This window comes from Malaclemys terrapin, chromosome 8 (assembly GCF_027887155.1).
Source record: "Malaclemys terrapin pileata isolate rMalTer1 chromosome 8, rMalTer1.hap1, whole genome shotgun sequence".
In the NCBI taxonomy this organism is placed as follows: domain Eukaryota; kingdom Metazoa; phylum Chordata; order Testudines; family Emydidae; genus Malaclemys; species Malaclemys terrapin.
The window spans coordinates 1,079,925-1,101,784 of record NC_071512.1 but is presented as its reverse complement, the minus strand read 5'-3'; the positions used below and the strand labels follow the sequence as shown (position 1 = coordinate 1,101,784).

General features: G+C 51.0%; 1 protein-coding gene across 6 annotated transcripts in view; it reads right to left on the bottom strand.

The window, feature by feature from the left end:
- UIMC1 (ubiquitin interaction motif containing 1) overlaps window positions 1-21,860 on the bottom strand; it is a 62,852-nt gene that overhangs the window by 20,164 nt on the left and 20,828 nt on the right. For 4 of the 6 annotated variants that reach the window (XM_054037733.1, XM_054037734.1, XM_054037729.1 and 1 more), the window contains exons 3-8: window positions 15,120-15,210; window positions 10,213-10,337; window positions 8,868-10,007; window positions 8,758-8,793; window positions 6,195-6,259; window positions 3,206-3,294 (exon numbers count right to left, since the gene is read on the bottom strand). In XM_054037733.1, the coding sequence (XP_053893708.1) occupies window positions 3,206-3,294; window positions 6,195-6,259; window positions 8,758-8,793; window positions 8,868-10,007; window positions 10,213-10,337; window positions 15,120-15,210 (1,546 nt within the window). The remainder of the gene's footprint in view (window positions 1-3,205; window positions 3,295-6,194; window positions 6,260-8,757; window positions 8,794-8,867; window positions 10,008-10,212; window positions 10,338-15,119; window positions 15,211-21,860) is intronic. The other 2 variants (XM_054037730.1, XM_054037732.1) reach the window with 2 other exon arrangements.

Below are 21,860 nucleotides of genomic sequence, written 5' to 3'. Positions count from 1 at the left end.
AGGTCCCCTCTTCTTTTCCAGGACTAAACTTGCCCAGTTTTTTTAACCTTTCTTCATAGGCCAGGGTTTTAAAACTTATCACTTTTGATGCTCTCCACTGGACTCTCTCCAGTTGATGCACCCAGCACCCCAGCTGGGGCCTCCCCAGTGCTGAGCAGAGCGGGCCTCCCGTGTCTGACATGGGACACCCCAGAATGATATTAGTATTTTTCACAACTGCGTCACTGTCACGGAGTCACAGGCTAGGTGCTCTGGCACCGCCCTGAGGAACGTCAGGCAAGACTCTAGCATAGGGTTGCCAGGTGTCCTGTTTTCTACCGGAACGCCCAGTCAAAAAGGGACCCCGGCGGCTCTGGTTAGCACCGCTGACTGGGCTGTTAAAAGTCTGGCAGGCTCCCAACATGGCTCTGTGCGGCTCCCCGGAAGCGGCAACATGTCCCTCGGCTCCTACATGGAGGGACAGCCAGGGAGGCTCCATGTGCCATCCCCGCCCCAAGTGCCGGCTCCGCAGCTCCCATTGGCTAGGAACTGCAGCCAATGGGAGCTGCGGGGTTGGCGCCTGCAGGCGGAGGCAGTGAGCACGCACTACGCAAAGCCGCCTGGCCATGCTTCTGCCTAGGAGCCGGAGAGATATGTCACCGCTTCCAAGGAGCCCGCTGAGGTAAGCACCGCCTGAAGCCCACACCCCCTCCCGCATGCCAACCCCCTGCCTGAGCCCCCTCCCCAAATCCCTCATCCCCAGTCCCACCCCAGAGCCTGCATCCCCAGCCAGAGCCCTCACCCCCTCCCGCACCCCAATCCTTGCCCCAGGCCTGAGCCCCCTCTTGAACCCCAAACCCCTCGTCCCCGGTCCCACTCTAGAGCCTGCATCCTCTCCCGCACCGCTGCCCCAGCCCTGAGCTCCCTCCCGCACCCAAACTCCCTCTCAGAGCCCGCACCCAAACTCCCTCCTGGACCCCACACCCCGCACCCCTCCTGCACCTCAACCCCCTGCCTCAGCCTGGAGCCACCTCCCACACTCTGTACCCCTCGGCTCCACCCCCCAGCCTGTAGCCCTCTTCTGCATCCCAAACCCTTCATCCCCAGCCCCACCCAAATCCCCTGCACCCTATCCCCCTCCCAGCCCGGAGCCCCCTCCCCCACCCTGAAACTGCACCCCCAGTCGGAGCCCCCACCCCCTCCCGCAACCCAAGCCCCTCCCCCAGTCTGGTGAAAATGAGCAAGTGAGTGAGGGTGGGGGAGAGCCAGCGACAGAGGGAGGGGGGAATGGAGTGAGTGGGGGCAGGACTCAGAGATGGGGTGGGGCAGGGCCGGGGCAAGGGTGTTCCGTTTGGTGCGATTAGAAAGGTGGCAACCCTACTCTAGCACAGTCTCTCCTCCCTCAGGGCAAGAAGCCTGCTCAGCTTCAGAGTTCCTGGGTCTGATCTCGGAGCGGTCGGGGCCCTGTTCACCCCGTGAGCTTCCCTGGCTGGGACACCTGGGGGAGCCTCACACTGCTCCAAAGGGGCCCTGCACCCCAACTCCATAGTCAGCAGTGACTCCCAGCCAGTGAGTAACACAGAAGATTTATTAGTCAACAGGAACACAGCGTAGAACAGAGCTTGTTAGCACAGAAATCAGGAACTTTCAGCAAAGTCCATCTGGGGGAGGAATCCAGACCCCAGGGTGCTGGCTCTCCCCATCCCTCCTCGAATCCCAAACCTGGAGACTGACTCGCTTTCAGGGGCCCAGCCTCAGACACACCCATTGCCCCTCCTCTGTCCTTTGTCTCATTTCTGGGCAAAAGGGTCACCTCCTCGTCACCTCTCTCCTGGTTCCAACTTGTTGCAGCTGGCGGGCTCCTAGGGAGAGGGCTCCCGGCCATCAGTTGCCAGGTTCGGAGTGTTTTGGTCATTATCTGCATGCAGGCAGCTAGAGGCAGCCCCACCTACCCACTCGGGTCTCAGCAAAAATCACACACCCTTGTCCCACCACCTAGGTATTTGTTTAATACACAGGGGAAACTGAGGCGCGCACAACATTCATGCAAAACATTAAGAAAATAACCTCCTACTTTGTCACAATCACATTGCTGATTCCCATTCAGTTTGTGACCCACTGTACCCCAGATCCTTTTTAGCAGTACTGCCACCTACCCAGTGATTCAGCATTTTGTAGTTGTGCATTTGATTTTTCCATCCTAAGTGAAGTACTCTGCACTTGTCTTCACTGAATTTTCATCTTGTTGATTTCAGACCAATTCTCCAATTTGTCAAAGTTGTTTTGAATTCTAACCCTGCCCTCCAAGGTGCTCGCAACCCTCCCAGCTTGGTGTCAGCTGCAAATTTTACAAGCATAATCTCCACTCCGCTATCCAAGTGAAAATACTGAATCGTACAGGACCCAGGACCAGCCTCTCCAGGATTCCCACTAGATGTACCCTCCCCGTTTGACAGCAAACCATGAATAACTACTCTTTGCATACAGACTCTCACCAGTTGTGCACCCACCTTACAGCAATTTCATCTAGCCCGCATTTCCCCGTTTTCTTATGAGAATATCATGTGGGACTGCATTCAAAAGCCTTACTAAAAATCAAGATATATCCCATCTTCTGCTTCCCCATATCGGCTAGGCCAATAACCCTGTCAAAGGAGGAAATTCAATTGCTTTGGCATGATTTTGTTCTTGACAAATCCACACTGGCTGTTCCTTGTAACCTGTTATCCTCTAGGTGCTCACAAATAGATCGTATAATAATTTGTTCCAGTATTTTTCCAGGTATTGAAGTCAGGCTGACGGATCTATAATTCCCTGGGTCCTCTTTGTTCCCCTTTTTCCCTGTCTGCCCTCTCCGGTCCTCTGGGACCTCACCCATCCTCCGTGAGCTGTCAACGATATTCGCTAACAGCTCTGAGATTGCTTCAGGTAGTTCCTTAGTACCCCGGGGTTCAGCTGGATAGATTGGAAAGTTTCTCGGGATGGAAGTTCTGCTTTAAATCAAGAGGCAAACACAGATTGCACAACCAAGAAAAGAAACAAGCCAGCCACATGAATTTCAGCTCTGTGAAAACACAGCTGGGGGAGAAATCTTGGTTTTTCTCAATGAATAAAAACAGAGAGAAAAATGCTGGGCTTCCCTTTTGGGAGAACAATGGGGGATTTAAAGAGCAGATGATGTGTCCTTCCCAGTGCAAAGTTCAGTACATTTCAATATGGCTCTTACCAGGGCAAACTGTGATCTCTTCTTCAGCAGGGCTCTCCGTGGCAATGTCTGGGCTCCTCTTACTGCCAAATGGGGTCAAGGCAGAAATGCTATCAAAGCAAACACACACATGTCAAATCAAATCAATCAATGTCACAGCATGCAGCTGGGTCACACACACACACTCCAAGATCTTTGGCTAATTACTGTCTGACCGCCAGAAAGGACCCGGAGAACTAACAAACATACAGGTTTAAAATGCCATGCAACGCCACATGGCTGAAAGGAACTTCCCTCTCCTAGAAGCCCATGATAAAAGGATCTGGAGGGTCATTGTGTCATGTGAGAGGAGTAAAAATATCGGCTCAGAACTAAAAGATGCCTTTGATCCTTTCTGTTCTCAGTTCTAGGAGTTCTGCAGGTAGCAGTGCTTCCTTACCTATATCAAGGAACTCGTTGGAGACAAAAGAGGAGGAGGTTTGCTTGACACTGTACTCCTCTTTCTCCCCATCCTTACTGCTAATTCTTCTTTTTATCCCTGTACATGGCTTTCTAGCGCAGCAGGAACGTGATACTACTCAAAGCTTCCCTACAGCAAAGTCCTGCCAATGTTAGCTTAGTGGCTCTTTTGTGCAGTGTTTAACCATGTCTGGCTCCTCTGTTTGACCTTCCAGTTCCTCCATTTTCTCGCTGGAGTGCAATCTCTTTCTGAAACAGGAAGCCATTGCTGAGTAAGTCTGTTCCTCATGCTGACCCCCTCAGCCAGTATGCAAGAACACTCTTTAAAAGCATGAATCCCCACACCAGCAAATCAAAGATTTATTTAACTTAACCACACACCTAGAGAGGAGTAAACAGCCACCATCGATTTATGACAAATAACCAAATTCTGAGCAGAAACCCCAAGTAACTTCTCTTTCTCAAGAAACCATCTCAAAGCATTTGTTATGAGCCCAAGCTGAGCATGGTTTACTGCGTGTGTAACACCGGGGTGACTTCGAAAAGACTCTCACAAAACAACTTACTATGACAGTTCTAAAATGGGCTAATCAATTTAAAGTCAAACCACAGTGCTTGCTACATCACCTGTCTCTGAGTACAAAGCACAGAACCATTCCTTCACAGTCCGATCCGCTGCGCTCTGCACCAAGCGTGGGGCTCTAACGCCTGTGTGACTTCTGCTACTGGTGCGACAGGCGCCCCACACCCGAGCAGGGGTTCTCCTGACCAGCATGCCCAGACATTGCCCAACAAAGGGCTGCACTGGCACATTGCCAGCAGCCAGAGAGCTCGCTTGATGTGCACACAAATCAGAAGACTGCAGCCACCATTATCTGCATACACAGGGGCTGTCTGCTGAAATGAGAAGTCACAGCAGGCAGTGGTGACGCTTGAGCCAAAAGAGAGCGGCCATCGGCTGCACTGTAGCATTCACGGGGCCACATTCTGGCACGTCAGCTGCCCACGGGTCAGATCGAACAGAGGATTAAACCCGCTACCTGGACACAACGGAGCCCTCTGGAACCCCTTATGTTGGGAAGCCAGCATCCAGCCCAGCTGCTGTCCTGGACTCTGCTAGGGAGCCGCACCTTCTGAGACAGACGCTGGCTACTGGCTACCTGAAACATTACCCCCTCCTGTCCCCCACCTGGCAACAGGGGGTGGGAGCTGCCTCTTCCTTCACGTCCCAACCACAGGGCCTCCTGCTGCTCCGAAGGGAGGGAAGGCTCCACCAGTCAGCCTCTTTCAGGGGATCATTGTCACCACCAGCTTTCAAGCAGCAACAGATTGAAATTGACCCAACTGGTAGTAGCCTAAACAGGGCATACTCCCCAAGCACATTTCAGCAGCCATGAAACTTACCAGAGTCTGGTTTATTTCACCGCCTCTGCTGCCTGGGACAGCTCTGCTTGGCAACAGGGGCCAGCACTGCATCGGTTCACACCTGAGGTTTTCTTCCCAGCCATAAGGGCTAGACACCTTCTGCATTTTTTAAAAACTGCTAAAGTTCTGCAGAAGCCAGGCAGCGTAGGTCCCTTTGCTCCGCCAGGCGAGCTTCCTACTGGCACGAGGTGAGCAGTCAGCTTTGGAAGCCCTGCCCCGAATCTCAGGTGTTCAGCCCCAATACTGCCATATCAGTGAGGGGGAGAAGAGAGTGGGGAGCAGGCAGGGAAAAGGCAGCAGCTTTATGCCAAAAGCATTTTGAATATAAAAGTAGTTTCAAGTACCATGAGAATCAAGCAGCTTCCCACAGCTGGGCTTGCAATGCCTGCAAATACTGAAACCTCCCTAGTAAACTGTTCCCCAAGTCCTCCCCATATGCCTGCTGCTCAGAGCTTATCTAGTCTGCAATAACAACTGCAAACCACCCCAGCCAATGTCTCCTAGCCCTGCAGTGAGAGAGGGCAACCAGAAGCCAACGCTCCTAGGGTCCTGTTCAGAGCCTGGTTTTACCGGACAAAGGGGTAGAGGTAAAATCAGAGGAGAATCGTGTTGCCATGGCCCATTCCCGCCACCGGCTGAGGCCTGGATTGGCTTCCCTGGAGTGCGGTTTCCATCTGGGGCACACAGGGAGCACTGTCTCTGGCATGACATTTTCTTTGCCTTCCCCCCCTGTTCTTTCCTCTTCAAAGAAATCTCTTTTTAATAGACTCTCTGCATAGTTGCCTTTCTGGAAAGACCATGCGATCCTACTGCTGTGTCTCATCCTTACCGCCCCAGCCCTGTCCTATTGCTCTGTTACGTCCGGTCAGATTAGACTGCTGCTCCCCAGGGCAAGGATCACGTCCGCTCAGCTGCCCTGCACAGCCCTAGCCCATGTCGGGATGCTGTCGTCAAACAACGAGAGTTCTCCTCTCCCCATTGTCTCTGAGCTGACTCTGGCCGGCACTGTCCAGCGACATCTATCAGCAGCAAGTGCAGCCCGCAGCACTCCCAGAGCACTCTCCTGCCTGGGGCGCAGGGTGGTGTGTCCAGGAACCAATGCTCTGAACTGACCCCTGCTCCTCACCTCTGTGTAATCTGCATTGGTTCCCCATCTTCAGGCATGTCCTCCGCAAATAGCGCCTGGGAGGCCTGGAAAGGAAATAATGCTGATCATAAATAAAACACAGGCCAGCAGCAGCCAGTTCCTCGTTCTCCAGAGCTGGCTAAGATTTTCCAAGCTACCTTCCCGCCGTTCAATTACAGAGGGAGCACCCTGTGTAAACCTTTCAGAGACCAGAAATCTGCCTGCCTACGTGAAAGGCTTTGAAAAATAGGAAGGAATCGATTCAATTCACTCTGAACTTTGTTCATAAGAGCCTGAAAATGGTGAGTTTTTCTGACAACACTGATTAGCCAAATGTGACGGGGCTCGTTGGCAATTTGTGGACAATCAAGGGGCCGGTAATGGAATGAACCGACACAGGAGGTCTCTCGCCCGGTTTGGGTCACAGGGCAGTGTACAGAAGGGTACCATAAGCACTGTTCCTCGGCCCGGCACCAGGGGAGAGGGGTTGATCACAGAGGAACTGGCAGAAAAGCAGTTACCGCTCCAAGTGGGTGTGGTGGGACGGCCAGCAGCTCCCTCAGCGACACAAGCCGACCACAAAGAGCAGCCTGACCCGGGGGTGGGGAACCTCCAGGTGTGGTGACCACACAGCAAGTGTGAAAAATCGGGACACTTTTTTTTCAGGGGGAGGAGGGATAGTTGCCGATATAAGACAAAGCCCCTAATATTGGAACATCTGGTCACCCCCACTCCAGGCTGTGACAACACCAGGAGTTTTGGCCTAGAATTTCCCACCACTGCTGTCAGCTCCACCCCAGTTACTGCCGTGGGAAAGCACCGGCAGCCGACTCTGAACAGGTTCAGAACTGCACTGGCCTTGGGTTCCCATCACCACCGCCAGCAGTGAAGTAAAATCTGTGGCAGCTGCGGTGGGAAATCTGACAGAAAAAGTGGCGTAGACAAGGCTCAGGTGAGCTGTAAATATCCTGAACCTGGCAGCAGATCACCTGCAGTGGCTCGAGGTGAATGGGAGGGGGGCTCTGCTCTTCGGTTAGCATCGGGGAAGGGGACGAGAAAGCAGACTGTAAAATGAACGGCACGCTCTTTTTTTTGGTTTTGCTTCTTTATGGCAGATAAAGACCTGCAGGGTTTTGTGCTCTGGGTTTCACAGAAAAGTTTTCAGGCTTTCCTGAAAATATCAGCAGGGTCGAATCTGCTCTTCCCTGGCTTTGCTGGAGGCCCTTGGGGGTTCAGACGACGTGCACTGTGAGCTCCTGCCTTGCATCTCTGAGACATCTTGTCTTCCCAAGTCCATTAGGCACTACGGTTACATATGTATTAACACCCCCCCCCAAGTTTTAAACAATCGGATTAAAAGTCCCTCCTTCCTCTCTCAATTGCTGCAGTTTCCAGTGTCTTTTGAGCCCATCATTTAGTTCTCCAGTCACCACAGAGCCTTCCAAGTTCAACAAGCCCTGGATTTCTAATGGAAAAGATGAGGAGAAAAAAATGCTTGTGACACAAATCTCTTGGGTCCTTTGTATCCATCATAAAGAAGCCAAAAAAGGGCACAAGGCCAATTTTTCCCCCCTGCAGGTCACCTTTAAGGCTTGTTTAAATATAGCCTCCAAATCCAAGCCCAAGAAAGAAAGAAACAAAGGCTGAGCACAGACTGCATGGCACTTCTACGTTCTACAGAAAATGCAGACATGATGCTTTTCCTGAGAGTGTTCAGTATTACCAGACAGAATATAAACATCACAGAACAAGGTAAGTATCTTTCTATCAACTGGGGTCAATGATCAAATACACTTGGAAATAGGAACAGAGCTGAGGCTGCCGTCACAGAGAAGATACAATTGTACAGTGATCTGGGAGTAAGTCATTATGAAAAATGAGGGTTGGAAAAGGCTGACACAAAGCTAAAATACAGCAGTAATAAATACTTCATCTGACATGCAATCTGTTTAAACTTCACAATGACAGAAAGCTGTCTTCAACAGTGCCCTGAAAAGTGGCAAACACTGACACCTAGTGCCCATCAGACAGAACAATTCGGGCCAGGCAGACTAACACTGCAAACTCGACAGCACCTGCTACCACAGACAACCCTCGGCAAGCAGCACACACACACAGTTACTCTGGAGCACTTCACTCTATGGTCTGCAGTAGAAAGGACGTAAGAGAAAAAGGTCAGTACAACAGTATAGGTGCCCCACCCACAAACCTGCCTGTTGTGCAAGAGGAAAAGGCCAGGCCATCAGCCTGGAACCATGTTTCCGCCTGGACAGCCTGGGCGGGCGATTAAGCTGTGGTGCCACAGGTCACTGGGCCCCACTCGCATGCGCTTTGCCAACCCTGCTTGGGATTGCTCTAAGGCTCTGGGGATGAAGCTCTTGAAGGAGCGGGTGCGGTTCTGGAGCGCTGCCAGGCAGGCGGTACATGTGGCAATGCCCTGTGGTGCTCGGCGTAGTCTGGGAGCTGAGCACGCAGCAGAGGGGCCCTCTCCTCTCCTGTGGCTGAGCTGCTGATGGGGGAAGGGAGCCACAGGGCACAAACATTAGAAAGGAAAGGCACTGACCTTTGCTGGTGTCTGGTCTGTTGCACAGGTTGGCCCCTAGACAGAAGTCAAGAGCATTAGCACCCCCTGCTCATCCTATATGTACAATACGTACAAGCTGACTCCGTTACCTGGCAATAGCTGGTGGTTGGTTCCTCCTCGGACGTAGAGTTCTTTTCCTCTTCCAAGTTCTGCCCTGGATTCTGCTCGGGCTCCCTGTTCTGTGTGGCGAGAAGCCAGGCAGCACTCTCTGGCTCCTTCCTGCCATCTTCTGTGTCGTCGGGAACACCATTTTCCCTGCTTATTCGCTCCCCTTTCCCATGCTCATTCTGGCTCAGGGGAGAAGAGCAGGGCACAACTGGATCACCAAACTCCTTCTTCTGCAAGAGCTGCCTCTGAGCCTGCTTCAGGCTCTTCTGGTACACCTCCAGCTGGCACAAGATGACTTGCGTGTACTGGTTTGGGTCCACCCCTTTGGGGCAGAATGGAATACCCCAGTAATAGTGCACTGTGTCTCTAGCATCTTCCTGCTTGCACTTTTCATCAGCCATGCTCAGTGTACAAAGCTCGGGTGCGTTGTCAGGCACCTCATTCCGTTCCACGTGCTCAGCACAAACGGAGCCTTGCCCACGGGGCCCACGTTGTGGTGCACACTCAGGGCCTCCTGCTCCACAGCTCTGCCTTGGAATGCCACCCGGCTCCCAGGTCCTGCCCTTCCGGAGCACTGCTGAGCTGCCAGCCGTGGGCTCTCCCGCAGAGCTTCCAGTGCTGGCCAGAGGTTGCTTGTCTTGTTCCCCACCCATTGCTTTTGAAGTGCTGCATGACCCTGAAAACAGTCTCCGAGGCGTCAGTTGCCAAGCGCCTGGAGTAATCCGGCCAAAGGTGGGGCTCAGGGAGATCAGGTCCTCCCCAGAAGGGCTGGGTAACGTGTCCCTGAAATGGCTTCTTGCTGGTGAGGAAGGGTTTTCGTTTGACTTGGTTAAAGGCTGGCTCTTCCCTGGAGAGACGATGATGCTGGATAGTAGGGAGCCTTCAACTATTTCCTGGCTTAACCTGGTCAGCACTACAAGGGGGCTCTTGACAGCATCCGTCTGTCCATTCCCATCAGCTTTTGTGCCCCAGGAATGGGAGCTGCATTCCGACCGGGGGGAGTCGGGGCAAGGTGGCACAGCTCCATGGATCTCAGCCGGGTGGCTCTGCACTGGCTCGCATCTTGCCTGTGCAGGAGGTGCTGCAGAGGGCGCAGCAGGGGAATCTGAAGGCTGGTAGCTCTGAAAAACAAAAGATTTGCTTTTTACAACAACACAAGGAACAACCGAGGTTAGTCCCCACGTGCCTTACAAGTCACCCAGATTGCTATAGTTCTCCCGTCAGTCCACACAAGCTAGCCCCCGTAAAGACTCCTTTCCTGCATGGAGACCAAAGGGGGTATGTGAAGCAACAGTTCTGTGAGCCTCTGTACAAAGGCACACTTACATTAAGGCTCTCGGCGATGGCCTTCCTCACAAGCTCCTCTTCTTCCTCTTCCCGGCAGTTCACTTGTCTGGCTTCCTGCTCACTCATTTTCAGAGCCAGTGCAAACTGTTCATCTTCAGTCATCTCTAAAGAAAGAAGACAGGTTACCACCACCTGGTGGTATAAAGCTACAGGCTTGGGTATATGGGGACAGTCAGGAAAATTAATCCAAATTAACTAAAGGAGCGAATTTGAAATGGATTAGTTAACCCACATTAACCACTGTGTGGATGCTGTTAATTCAGAATTAGTGGTCTTAATTTGGTATCTTAATTCACTTCTGAAGTTAAACAAACTAAACTGAATTAACCCACTTCAATTCTGACTTGTGGGAGGAGGGTTCAAACAAGGGTTTAATGTGGTTTAACTAATCCACTTCAAATATACACCTTAATTAATTCAGATTAACATTCCTGGATGTCCCCACATAGACTAGCCCACGTGAACATCCAGCACGTATGTGGCACGTGGAGGAAGGTACCTAGGGACGCTCACATTCCTAGGACAAAAACTTACACCAGACCAAAGCTGTTAAATCTCAGCTTTCCTTAAGAGGTACTTTTGACATGGGCACAGACAGTACTAAATGCAAAATAATACACTTGTGCAATGCTGAATCACGGACCCAAAGCTCGGAAATTCAGTTAAGGTTTCCATAGCAATCTTAGCTCCGACTCCTTTGGTGTATTCACTACAAAAAGACTTTTCATCCCCTCAGCGTGCAACAGAGGTAGCATTTGGCATTGCTGCAGACAGGACGTGCACCTACGGACACGGGAAGAAGCTAGACGTTGATCACGAACCAACATATTTATAAGGTTCGGTCTCACTGGCAGAGCAGCAGTTCCTTTGCATTACACTTTATTATTGGCCACATATCACGTCACATTGCCCTGTGGTGTGTGATATCCTGGGCGGCCCTACTGAAGAGCAGGGCAAAGGTGCTGAGCCGGGCTCATCCCATGAAGCAGATGCACGCTGTATCTGCTGGGCAGTACCCAGAAAGCTCTGCCACGTGCAAATGGCCCCTCGCCCTGCTCCCATCACTGCTCTGATGGATCACTGTGCCAGGTCTGATGCATTCAGAACTGCTAGTTCAGCAGCACATTTCTTCCCAAAAGGATTCTTCAGTCACAGCAACCCAGAAGCCAGGCTGCCTTTTTCAAACCAAGCAGTTACTTGGGAGAACACCTATTTATTTAGATTCTGACCCCACACTTCACCATGCTTAAAATACACAACACCTGCAGAATGGAGAATGTGGAAAAGCAACTCAGCAGCTCTCTTAGGAGCTGAAAAATACATTGTCACAGTCACAACTCAAACACAACTGGCAGATGTCCTTCAACCCCCTCAGGCCTGTGCACACCTGCACCTGGGGGCAAACAAAGCCTGGACCCTCCTAGCCCGAAAGGCACTTTCTGAAAGCTGAGAAGCAACTAACCATTGGGGTTTTGAACAAAAGGGCCCCCTCAGCCTCACTATAGCATCTCGAACACAGCCCATTTTCCAGGAGAAATGTCCCCCAGTAAAGCCACACCCAGGGACTGATGGCCTCTGCTTTCTAAACCATCCGCTGCCTCCCGGCTGCCCGTGGAATCCAGCAGCACTGTTTCACTTGAGAAAAACGGAGGAATGTGTTGACTTTTGTAATGACACCACATGACAGCACAACTGCATTCAGCCAGCCACAGGACATCACACTTTGGTGATGTTCTCCCATTCTGTGCTGACAAAGTTATTTACTCCACTGAAGTGAGGTTGGCCCATTCTTTCAACTATTCTGACTACAACTGCTGGATTCACTTATGTGCCATCTCAGAGCAGTGTATTGTTAGTTTCTGTATTTTTCTTTACAAATTAATCAAGAAAAAAGAAAGAGAAACAGGGTGAAGTGAAGGCAGACTGCAATGCACTCAGGACCCAGGGGAATCTTTGTCCTTGGACAAAGTCATGCTGTAATTTTCCAGCTAGAAGGAACCATGACAAGAGAATTTTCTCGTCAGTGTAAACACTGCACAATTCTCCATATATCAGAGAAGGGTCCTGTCACCAAACATAACAATACTCTGCACTCAGCCAGCACCTTTCTTGTTCAAACCCCACGCCCTGTAAGCCAGGGAAGACTATGACCCAACCGGGCAAGCATGTACACATGCAAGTACATTTATGCATTTAAATAACCCCCACTGCAGTCACTGGGGCTCCCCATGTGCTTAAAGTTACCCAGGTGCACAAGTATTTGCAGAATGCGGCTATCAACACACAGGCAGTTCAACAAATGCACCGATTTCTCCGTAAATTCCCATTGTACCTTTGTTGTCAGTTCCACCCAAGTGGATGTGGAACAGCTAGAAAAGTGCTGCCTCTGGCAAACCAACGAGAAAAAACTGAAATGTGTTTGTTCCCCTCCCAGATGGGTAGGTGCTTTGAGGAGTGGGGAAGTCCCAGGCCTAGTTCCACCTGGAAATACGAACTGCTGGGAGAGTGGATGGAGCCGCTCAGATCACGTAAAATCCAAAGGGGCTGATCTGTTTCAGCCGAGCTGTGCGTACACTGACTAGTCTGCGAGACCCAGAATAGTACATCTGATGGTATCTAACACTCACAATGTGTGTGCGCTTGATGTTGATTATACTGGTCATAATTTATGGTGATTAGAAATTCTAAGTATTGTGTTAGCCTCCTACTGATGTGTGCAAACAGACTATTTCAGAACTCTGAGGCACGAAAATAGAAGCTGTGCTTTAGAAGGCAAGATGCATCTCAAGGGTGTCCAGATGAGATGGCAGATTCTCAGGGTTTCAGAGAAATAACCACCGGCCAGCAAATAAGGGGCACATGTGAGCCCATGCACACGCCCACCCTGAACCTTCCCACAAGGATGCCTCTGCTTTATATTTTTTAAGGAGTGGTAGGTCCATTATTCCAAAGCTGAGCTTCCTACATACCACACTCCAAGAGACACTGAAGACGTTCATCGTGACAAGGCATGAAATCCAACAGCCCATACCCACTGGGACCAAGCCCAGCCAAGAAACATGGTGGCAGGGGAGAGAGATGCAGACAGACTGTTTTTAAGACATCACAGCCCTAAACAAATTAAAACATTTCAGAGTCTTTTAAAATGCTAATATGGCAATTTACTGTGCAATTTATGTTTCCTTTTAACATTTCCAAAGTGAATGAGATGCCAACCCCACTAATTCTAGTTCTAACACTTGCTAATGCGAGATTAACTCAAAATGGAAATGCAGAATCGCATCATTTCCACATATCCAGAGTGCAATTACAATAAAGATGTTCCAATGTGCTTTAAAGCACCAACTTCAGCCAGAAAAGACAGAGAGCGATTTCTGTGGGGTTTGTCTCTGAATCAAACGTCACAGATCTACTAGATTTATGGCTTAGGTTAAAATGAGGAACATGGCAAGAAGGCAAGAACGGGAGGCTACGTTTTACAAACCAGAGCCTGGAGAGAGCGCCCAGCAGGGGGAACAGGTTGGGGAGGAAGCTCCCACTCTGCCCGTAGGCAGAGTGCCTTTACAGAACCAATTTGCCATGCAATTCAAGAACACGTTTAAATACACAGAGAAAAAAGATTTTTACTGCAAAGCTTAATCTGCCTAAAAATAAACACCAAAAACCTCATTCTCGTTTATAATCAATAAAAGAGCAGCCCTGAAACCGAAAGTGCCTAATTAATTATTGTTAGCTGACCCCTCTCCCCCAGAGACCTGCATCCAAATCCCATGGAAACCTTCCCCACGCTAGGTCAGGACGTAAGAGCCCACACAAGGCGTGATGCCCCAAGGCCTGCAGCAGGCCGTGTGTGGGAAGCTGAAGGGACAGCACACCAATCCCCTGCACACACGCCAGCTGTGGAGCGGCAGAGGAGTCAGCCCAGCCAAGACTCGGGACAGGCGCACTTCTGTGGCAGCTGGGCCACCCCTATGCTAAGGAATGGCCAATGGATATGCCCCACTCCTAGCTCCAAATCCAGTGGGACAGCAAGGCACGAAGACCCCAGAGAGCTGGACTCACAGTGCGCGTTAGCGCCCCCCCCCCCATTTGTTCAGGTTCCTCACTCCAGCTACTTCACGCAGAGGGCTTGGCTTTCTGCCTCCACAGACAGGGGAGCAGGATTTGCCCCATTTGGCCCAGATTCTCGGTGTACAGAAATCCAGCAAACTGCAAAAGGTCCCAACCCATTATAGAGTGGCTGGAGAGCCAGAGGCGTGGGCCCCTTTCTCGTTACACAAGGAGCGCATGTGTGAGCCACACGCACGAGGGACATGGCCTATGATTCAGTCCCATTTTAATGCAATTCCTACGGCCGTTTCAGGAAACCTGCCCCCGCCCTATTCTGTTATCTCCTTTGCTTGTCTGCCATGGGGCACGCGGCAGGCAGTGCCAGGTAATAGCACTATCCAAACGGCAAGCCCAGTTCATTGAAATCAGCGTTCCCAGCAGCGTCAGAGATGCACTCCTCACTGCAGCTGTTGCACTAAAACGTTTCACTCCTCGTATTGATTTGAACTGGATACGTTATTTGGAGCGCTGCCTCCGAGACGCCCAACCAGCAGCTCTAGTGGGGGACGCAGTTATTTCCTGGACAGCTCCACACCTAACCTAGATCTTGGATGTGATGTGCGCGTGCTTGCGCACACACCTAGGAAGAGCACTAGTGTGTACACTCTCATCCTGGGGAACACACAAGTGACAGACAGTCTATTCAGGAAGGGTGAAATTCATCATTGTGCAAGGGAGTCAGCCTGGAATCCCAGGCAACCTTTAACTCCCCACCCCCACCCCCAAGAAACTGACCGTGGTCCGGTTGCCCTCTACCCAGCTCAGGTGAGACCTACGTGCAATTTTTCTTTTAGCGGCAAACTTCACTCTATCCAGCTGCTGCTTGGTTCTTTTCTTCTGTAATCCATTCTCCTCCTTTGACTCCTGCTGCAAAGGAAAACACAAAGTACACAAATGACACAAGTAGTGGTGCCTTTCCCCCTTCCCCAAGACATGCAGACAAAAACACTGGCTCTAAGGACCATCCTCCATTTGTGTGACATTTGAATTTCAAACGTTAATTGAAGAACATTCTGTAACCATTCAAAGAGCAAGCAAAGATACAGACTGACATGCAAACAGGAGCAGAAAGAGACAATAGACTTCATGCCAGTCACTGCAATGCAGTGCACCTGTTGTACCTGTCTGGCCTTAGTAAAATCTTGATATTCATAAGCAAATTCCTAACATCCAGCAGCCTGGCAAGTGAGGACTGTTCCCTTCAGCACAGCTTCTAGCATTCTGTCCTGGACAGCTCTAAGTGCCCCAAGAGGCAGCGCTTTCAACCTTTCATTTGGGGAGACAGCCTCATACCCCTCCCAGGCAGCACCACCAGCCTACCTGGCCCCTAATTCCATCCTAGTACGTTACACCTCCATGTGTTCCCGTCAGCCACTCCTTGCTGATGGTCACAGCCTTCAAACATGTGTAGTCTTGGGGCTTCCCGCAATAGGCCTCGATTCAGCAAACTGCATAAGCACCTGTGTTACTTCAAGCTCATTGATTCAATAGGACTATTCACATGTTTAAAATGCCACGTGTGCTTACATACATTGCCCTATTAGGCCTTAGTCAAGCCACACACGTTTCCACATAAATCAGTCAGTTGCTGAAGATCCCTGGCTATTTACATTGCTTGCCACTGAATTCCTTCCAGTTTGCATCATTTAGTAAAGCAGGGCCCACCAATGAACAGTTCTCCAGGGAGAGGCACTAACATCTCCCTGCTCCCTGACAGCAGGCCTCTAACTCTGCAGCCCCCAAAAGGCATTTAGGGTCAGCAGGAGCGGCGCCAGGGTTTTTGCCGCCCTAGGCAGCAGCGCTCCTCCTCTGAGCATTCGGCGGCGGGGGTCCTTCCGCTCCGCGTCTTCGGGGCACTTCGGCAGCAGGTCCTGGAGCAAGTGAAGGACCCGCCGCCGAATTTCCGCCGAAGACCCGGAGCGGAAGGACCCCCCGCTGCCGAATTTCCACTGAGGACGGCAAAATGCCGCCCCCGGCGACCGCCTAGGGTCGCCTAGTGGAAGCGCCAGCCCTGAGTGTCAGCCACGTTTGGAATTTGCTGTCTGCTCTCACCCTCCATCTCGTGCCACCGTTCCTGTCCCAGACTGCTCCTTCCCATGTGGTGTGCACACTTCAGGTTATTTTACCCTGGATGGATACGCTGCAGCCTTCCAAACTGAATCTACATTTTGCTGTTTCCTGCCCATAGTCCTTATTCCTGGATTGTCTCTCTATACTGATGTGTGTCGGGAACTCCTCCCAATTTAATATCATCAGTGGATTTTTTGAGTGTCCTAACACCAGCCCCTGTGGCCTCCGCTACATACCTCCCCAGAACTAGATTCCTGGCTATTTATCATTACCCTTTGCTGATACCCTCGTAGCAGGTTTTCAGTCCAGGAGGGTCCCTACCCAAACCAAGCTGAATTATTTATCCAACTAGGATTTTGCAAGACACAGTATTAAGTGGTTTCCTGAAACCCTAATACATTATGCCTACTGCAGTCCCTTCCTCCACGGATTGCAGAACTGGGTCAAAACGAGCAAGCATGCATATCCCCACACTCATGCTCCCACCAGAACAGGGGTGGCCAACCTGTGGCTCTGGAGCCACATGCGGCTCTTCAGAAGTTAATATGCGGCTCCTTGTCTAGGCACCGACTCCGGGGCTGGAGCTACAGGCGCCAACTTTCCAGTGTGTGTGTGTGGGGGTGCTCACTGCTCAGCCCCTGGCTCTGCCACAGGCCCTGCCCCCACTCCACCCCTTCCCGCCCCCTCCCCTGAGCCTGCCATGCCCTCGCTCCTCCCCCCACCAGCCTCCTGCACACCACAAAACAGCTGATCGGGACGCTGGGAGGGAGGGGGAAGTCCTACCGGTGGGGCTGCCGATGGGTGGGAGGAGCTGGGGGCGGGGGCGGGAGCTGATGGGAGGCTGCAGCCGTATTACTGTGGCTCTTTGGCAATGTACATTGGTAAATTCTGGCCCCTTCTCAGGCTCAGGTTGGCCCCCCGCACCAGAGGATTAGTTCTGACCACTCCTTTCCCTTCTCCAATCACACCCGGGCTCTGACTTCGCGCTCAGTGTCATTTCTAAGATCTGCCCCTTTTGCTCTGTCCCCAGAGCCAAAACTTTGTTTCACACCATGATTTGCTCTAGCTGGGATTAGAGTAACTTCCCCCCTCCAGCTCCCCGTCTACCCCCTCCTCAGTCTACCCAAGGTTCAGCAGTTAAAATAATATTCCACTCCCAGGCCTCTGCCCACATCACCCTCCCCTCAACCTCCTTGGGCCCCTTCATCGATTCTCTATTTCCTTCCACCTGGCTCTACCCCCACGACTCTCCCTTGTCCTATGCTGTTTGCCAGAGCCCACCACCTTGGAGTGACACGCGCCCCTGCAGTCGCCTGGGGAGAGCAGCCCTGTGCTAACATTTGGACAGGCCCTTGTGCATAGGAGCCAGGGGTGAAGTCCATAATGCCATGTGGCAATCTGGCCTTTCCTTTGTATGTGAGAAGCACACACCCCAATGGAGTGACGTGAAAGCTCTGGTTTTGCCCTCCCAGCCCTAGTTTAAAGGCCTGTCAGTTCTAGGCCTCAAAGGGTCTATCCCCCTCCTGTCGAATCCAAGCAGATGCTGTAAATCCTCAGCCCACCTCTCGATGCACTGCTGCACCACCAGTTGTGCTGCATCAGTCTTCTTCTTCCTTCTTGCAACTACCAAAACGATCTCTAAGATCACTCGCAACACTCCTGTCTTCAGTGCTCATCCCAGATCCCCGACGTGATTTAGGAACGTACCCAACTTTCCTTTGCAGATGCTGCTTGTTCCCATGCATGGAACAGACACTTATAAAACCTGCTACCGGGAAATGGATCCACTGACTGGAAAGGGATCTAGCGCAGCATGCCGGGAGATCAGAATCCCTTGATGTGTCTCTAGTCTCAGACGCGCAGTCACCGAGTGCAGCAGGCCCCTCTGTTTTACCATTTGTGGGTACACAGAGTCTAGACATTTAACAATTTCAGGAGTAAAATTACATGCAGAGGAATGTTTAATTTGCTTCACAATGTTCCACTGTACAGCTCCAGTGCAAAGAACTGCTGGAGGGAATCCAGCCAAGCCTGATGGGCCCAAACATACACAGAGCATCTGAGCTCCAGAAAGTCTTAAATCTTCCTTATTTACTGAACCAAAGAATCGGCACGCACCATTTAATTAGGTTTTACTTCTGCTGGTGGGAGGCTGCACCTCCAGGGCAGAGAAACCCTTTGCCCAGAAGTACTTGGCATGCGGTCAAAGACAGCCTGGAGATCTCTGCAGCGGATAGAGGGGCCTGCTCTAGGCTGACCCAACCTTTTAACAATGCTCATCTGCCGACAAGGCCGGTACAAACTCAAGGGGCCACTCAACCAAATGCTTCTTTAATAAGATCACAAGTCAAAAAAAACCCTTCATCAATTACATATCTCCCAGCTGCAGCCAATGCTTTTTGTTACAAGGTCATCGCTCATACTTAGTGTACAAGGAGAAACTAAGAGCTACGGCTGGTGTGATGCACCCAATGTACACTGCTGTGCTCAGTGACAGCCCAGGCTCTCCAGGCTACAGCTTTCAAATACAGCAGCCTGAAGGAATCCAAACTTCCTGCTCCTTGTAGGTGTAGGCACTGAAGCTGGGGGGGCTGCTGCACCCCCTGGCTTGAAGTGGTTTGTATTATATGCAGGGTTTGCAGTTTGGTTCCATGGCTCTCAGCGCCCCACTGTACAAACTGTTCCAGCCCTCCTGCTTGTAGGAATCTGCTCTTCCTTGTTTGGTTCCCTCTCATGAGCAATTTCACTGTAAGCATTGTCCAAAAAGTGAGAAAACGGTTGGCTTCCAAAGCTCTCGGCGTCTTTAACATCTGCTTTTCTTGCAGGCAGTAGAAAACTACACTGCCTTTCTCACCCCGCTTTGCACAGACTCCGGGGAGCAAATCCAGCCACAAGGCAGGCAGGTGCAACTCCATCTGCCTCTAAAGAGTCAGGTTGTTTGATTCCCCTCCCACTCCCCGGGACACAGCGATTGCCCTCACACTTGACGGGGAGCTTGCTTCGAGCATCTTCATGAAAAGAAATGGTCACTGGAAGCCAGAAGAGGTCACCAAAGGGACAGGGCAGGGCAGTAGCACGGCACAACTGCGCTACCAAGCATGCAACGAGAGGGCAAAGCCAAAACCACAGGAGCCCTGCACGGGAAACACACACGTACCAATGAGGCTAATTTAATTGTTGAAAGTACCACGCCTGGTGCTAGCCAAGGCTGCTGTTGAAATCAAAGTCACACTCTGCTCTATTAGTCTCAGACTTTCAGCTCATCAGCACAAACCTGCTGAAAGCAGAGACTTGAACAGTGAGATGCAACGGGCTTGTGCCAGACTCACAGCTTCCAACAGGTGAGAGAGCCTTGTGCAAAAGGAAGGGGCTGCCCCTGGCACCAGATCCAGCCTCATTTATTGCCAGTGATAGCAAGTTCCAGAGCCAAGGGCCTCCCCGACAATGCCCTCCTCCTCCTGTTTCACCCTGGGACCTCAGGCCTCAACTTCCCTGCTGGCACAGCCAAGCTTAGAAATGGCAAGGCCTTGCCCATTGGAGAGATGGACCAGGACCTTGGAATGGATCTGGAAGCGGACAGGGAGCCAGACGACCATGGAACACTATGGGAATGTGCTCTCATGGATCTCCCTGACCCAGATTGTAGGCCACTACGTGATGAACTACCTGAAACTACTGCATGGCCTTCAGTTAGCCTCAGGTAGAGGGCCCTGTAGTAGCCCACCGTGGAAGTGTCAAAAAGCCATCTCTCCCCACGGCTAGGCCTGCATCCAAGGAAAGCCACAAGACCACCGCCTAACCCAAGATGAACTCCACGCTACCTTGACTACCAGAGGGTAAGTTACAGAAGCCAGGCATTTATTATTGCTCCTGCCAGTTCCTCAAACCACTTCCCTCTCCTTCTACCAACATCATCTTGGTCAATGGACTGAGAATAAACCTGCTTCTATTTATCCAGGTGCCTTCAGATGAGGGACACTGGGGTAACAGTGGTGTTTGTGCCAGATGAGAAGGAGATGTGGAGCTGGGTGCCATCAGCATAGAGATGGCACTGCAACCCATAGCATCTTGCAACCTCTCCCAAGGGTTTGGTATGTTGAGTCTCTGTGGGACTTCACACGAGCTCTGTGAATAGAAGCAGCTACCCATTAGGGCCCTGTGGGCTCTATCCAGGATGACTGAGTGAAACCACTTGTAAGTGACTCCATCCTCCCCCCGAAAGGCCTCACAGGCAGATCCGCAGCACTTTACAATCACTTTATAAAGGCTGCTGATCGATTACCAGTATTAGCATAGCTCCCTGGGCTCTGCCCACAGCTCATCAGCTTGGCTGGTACCACCGCCATACTACAGCTAGGGTTCACCTCTGGCTAACAATGGTCTATCAGCGGAACTCAGCAACAAGCCAAATTGTACTGCATCCTTCTTCTCAGGAGACAGAGCAGTAACTGGCGAGGATCCTAGTGTCAGCTGGTTTCTCAAGTGCTGGCAGAAATATTGCAGATCTAAGGGTGGGTAGAAGATTGTCCTTCAAGGAAGCACGAACAATCTCTGTCGACAGAGGGCCTGGTGTTTCCCAGAGGCTTTCACCAACCAAAAAGGATCAGAACCATTTTGTATGTGGTGACACAGACTTTCTACAGCATTTCCAGAACCTTTGTTTGTGCAGGGAATGCTGTATGGTCATCTCTTCCTGTTTCCATAGAGTTGGGGAAAGAGTTTCAAATTTGCTTGACTCTTTCCAAGAAGGAGGACAAGAGTTCCTTGGCTCCAGGATAAGTCACAGGCACTCAAGTGTGGATTACACAACCCACTATCCAGAAAAGTTCCTGCAGATTAAACTTTTCAGATGCCACTGAAAAGCCCCGAGCAAATGGAGGAAACTTGGTAAAATAGCACTGATGAGCTTGGCAATACAGCATGTCTGAGAAATTCCTGAGAGAGTCAGTTTGCCAGAGATCATCAATAGTAAGAAACCAGAGGCTTTCCAGGTGCTTCTGCTACAAGATCTGCTAGTCTAGGAGGAGAATTGGGGACTACAGATATCTGCCAGGAGATTGCCAAGGAAAAAGGCCATTGTATCTATGCTGTCCAAGACTCTCCTCGTAGTCTTTGAATCCTGAACCATGTCCTAACAACTGCAAGATGAACTGAGAATTTATTGTTCTTTAAAATTGCTATTTATCTGGAGTGTTACACACCTCTTACAAATAGGTAACAAGGTCTTGCTGGAGCAAAATCAACAGTTACAGAGCTCAGGACTAAAATTCAACTTGATGTACACTGCAAGGCTGAGGGTAGTTACAGAAGCTGGGCATTTATTATTCAGAACCCACAGGAAGCAGAGATCCTTCCCAGGATAGAAAACTGGAGGGCACTGCTACGACTCCGGATCTGGAAGCCAAGGATTTAGAGGTAGAAACAGACCAGACTAAATAAACCCACTT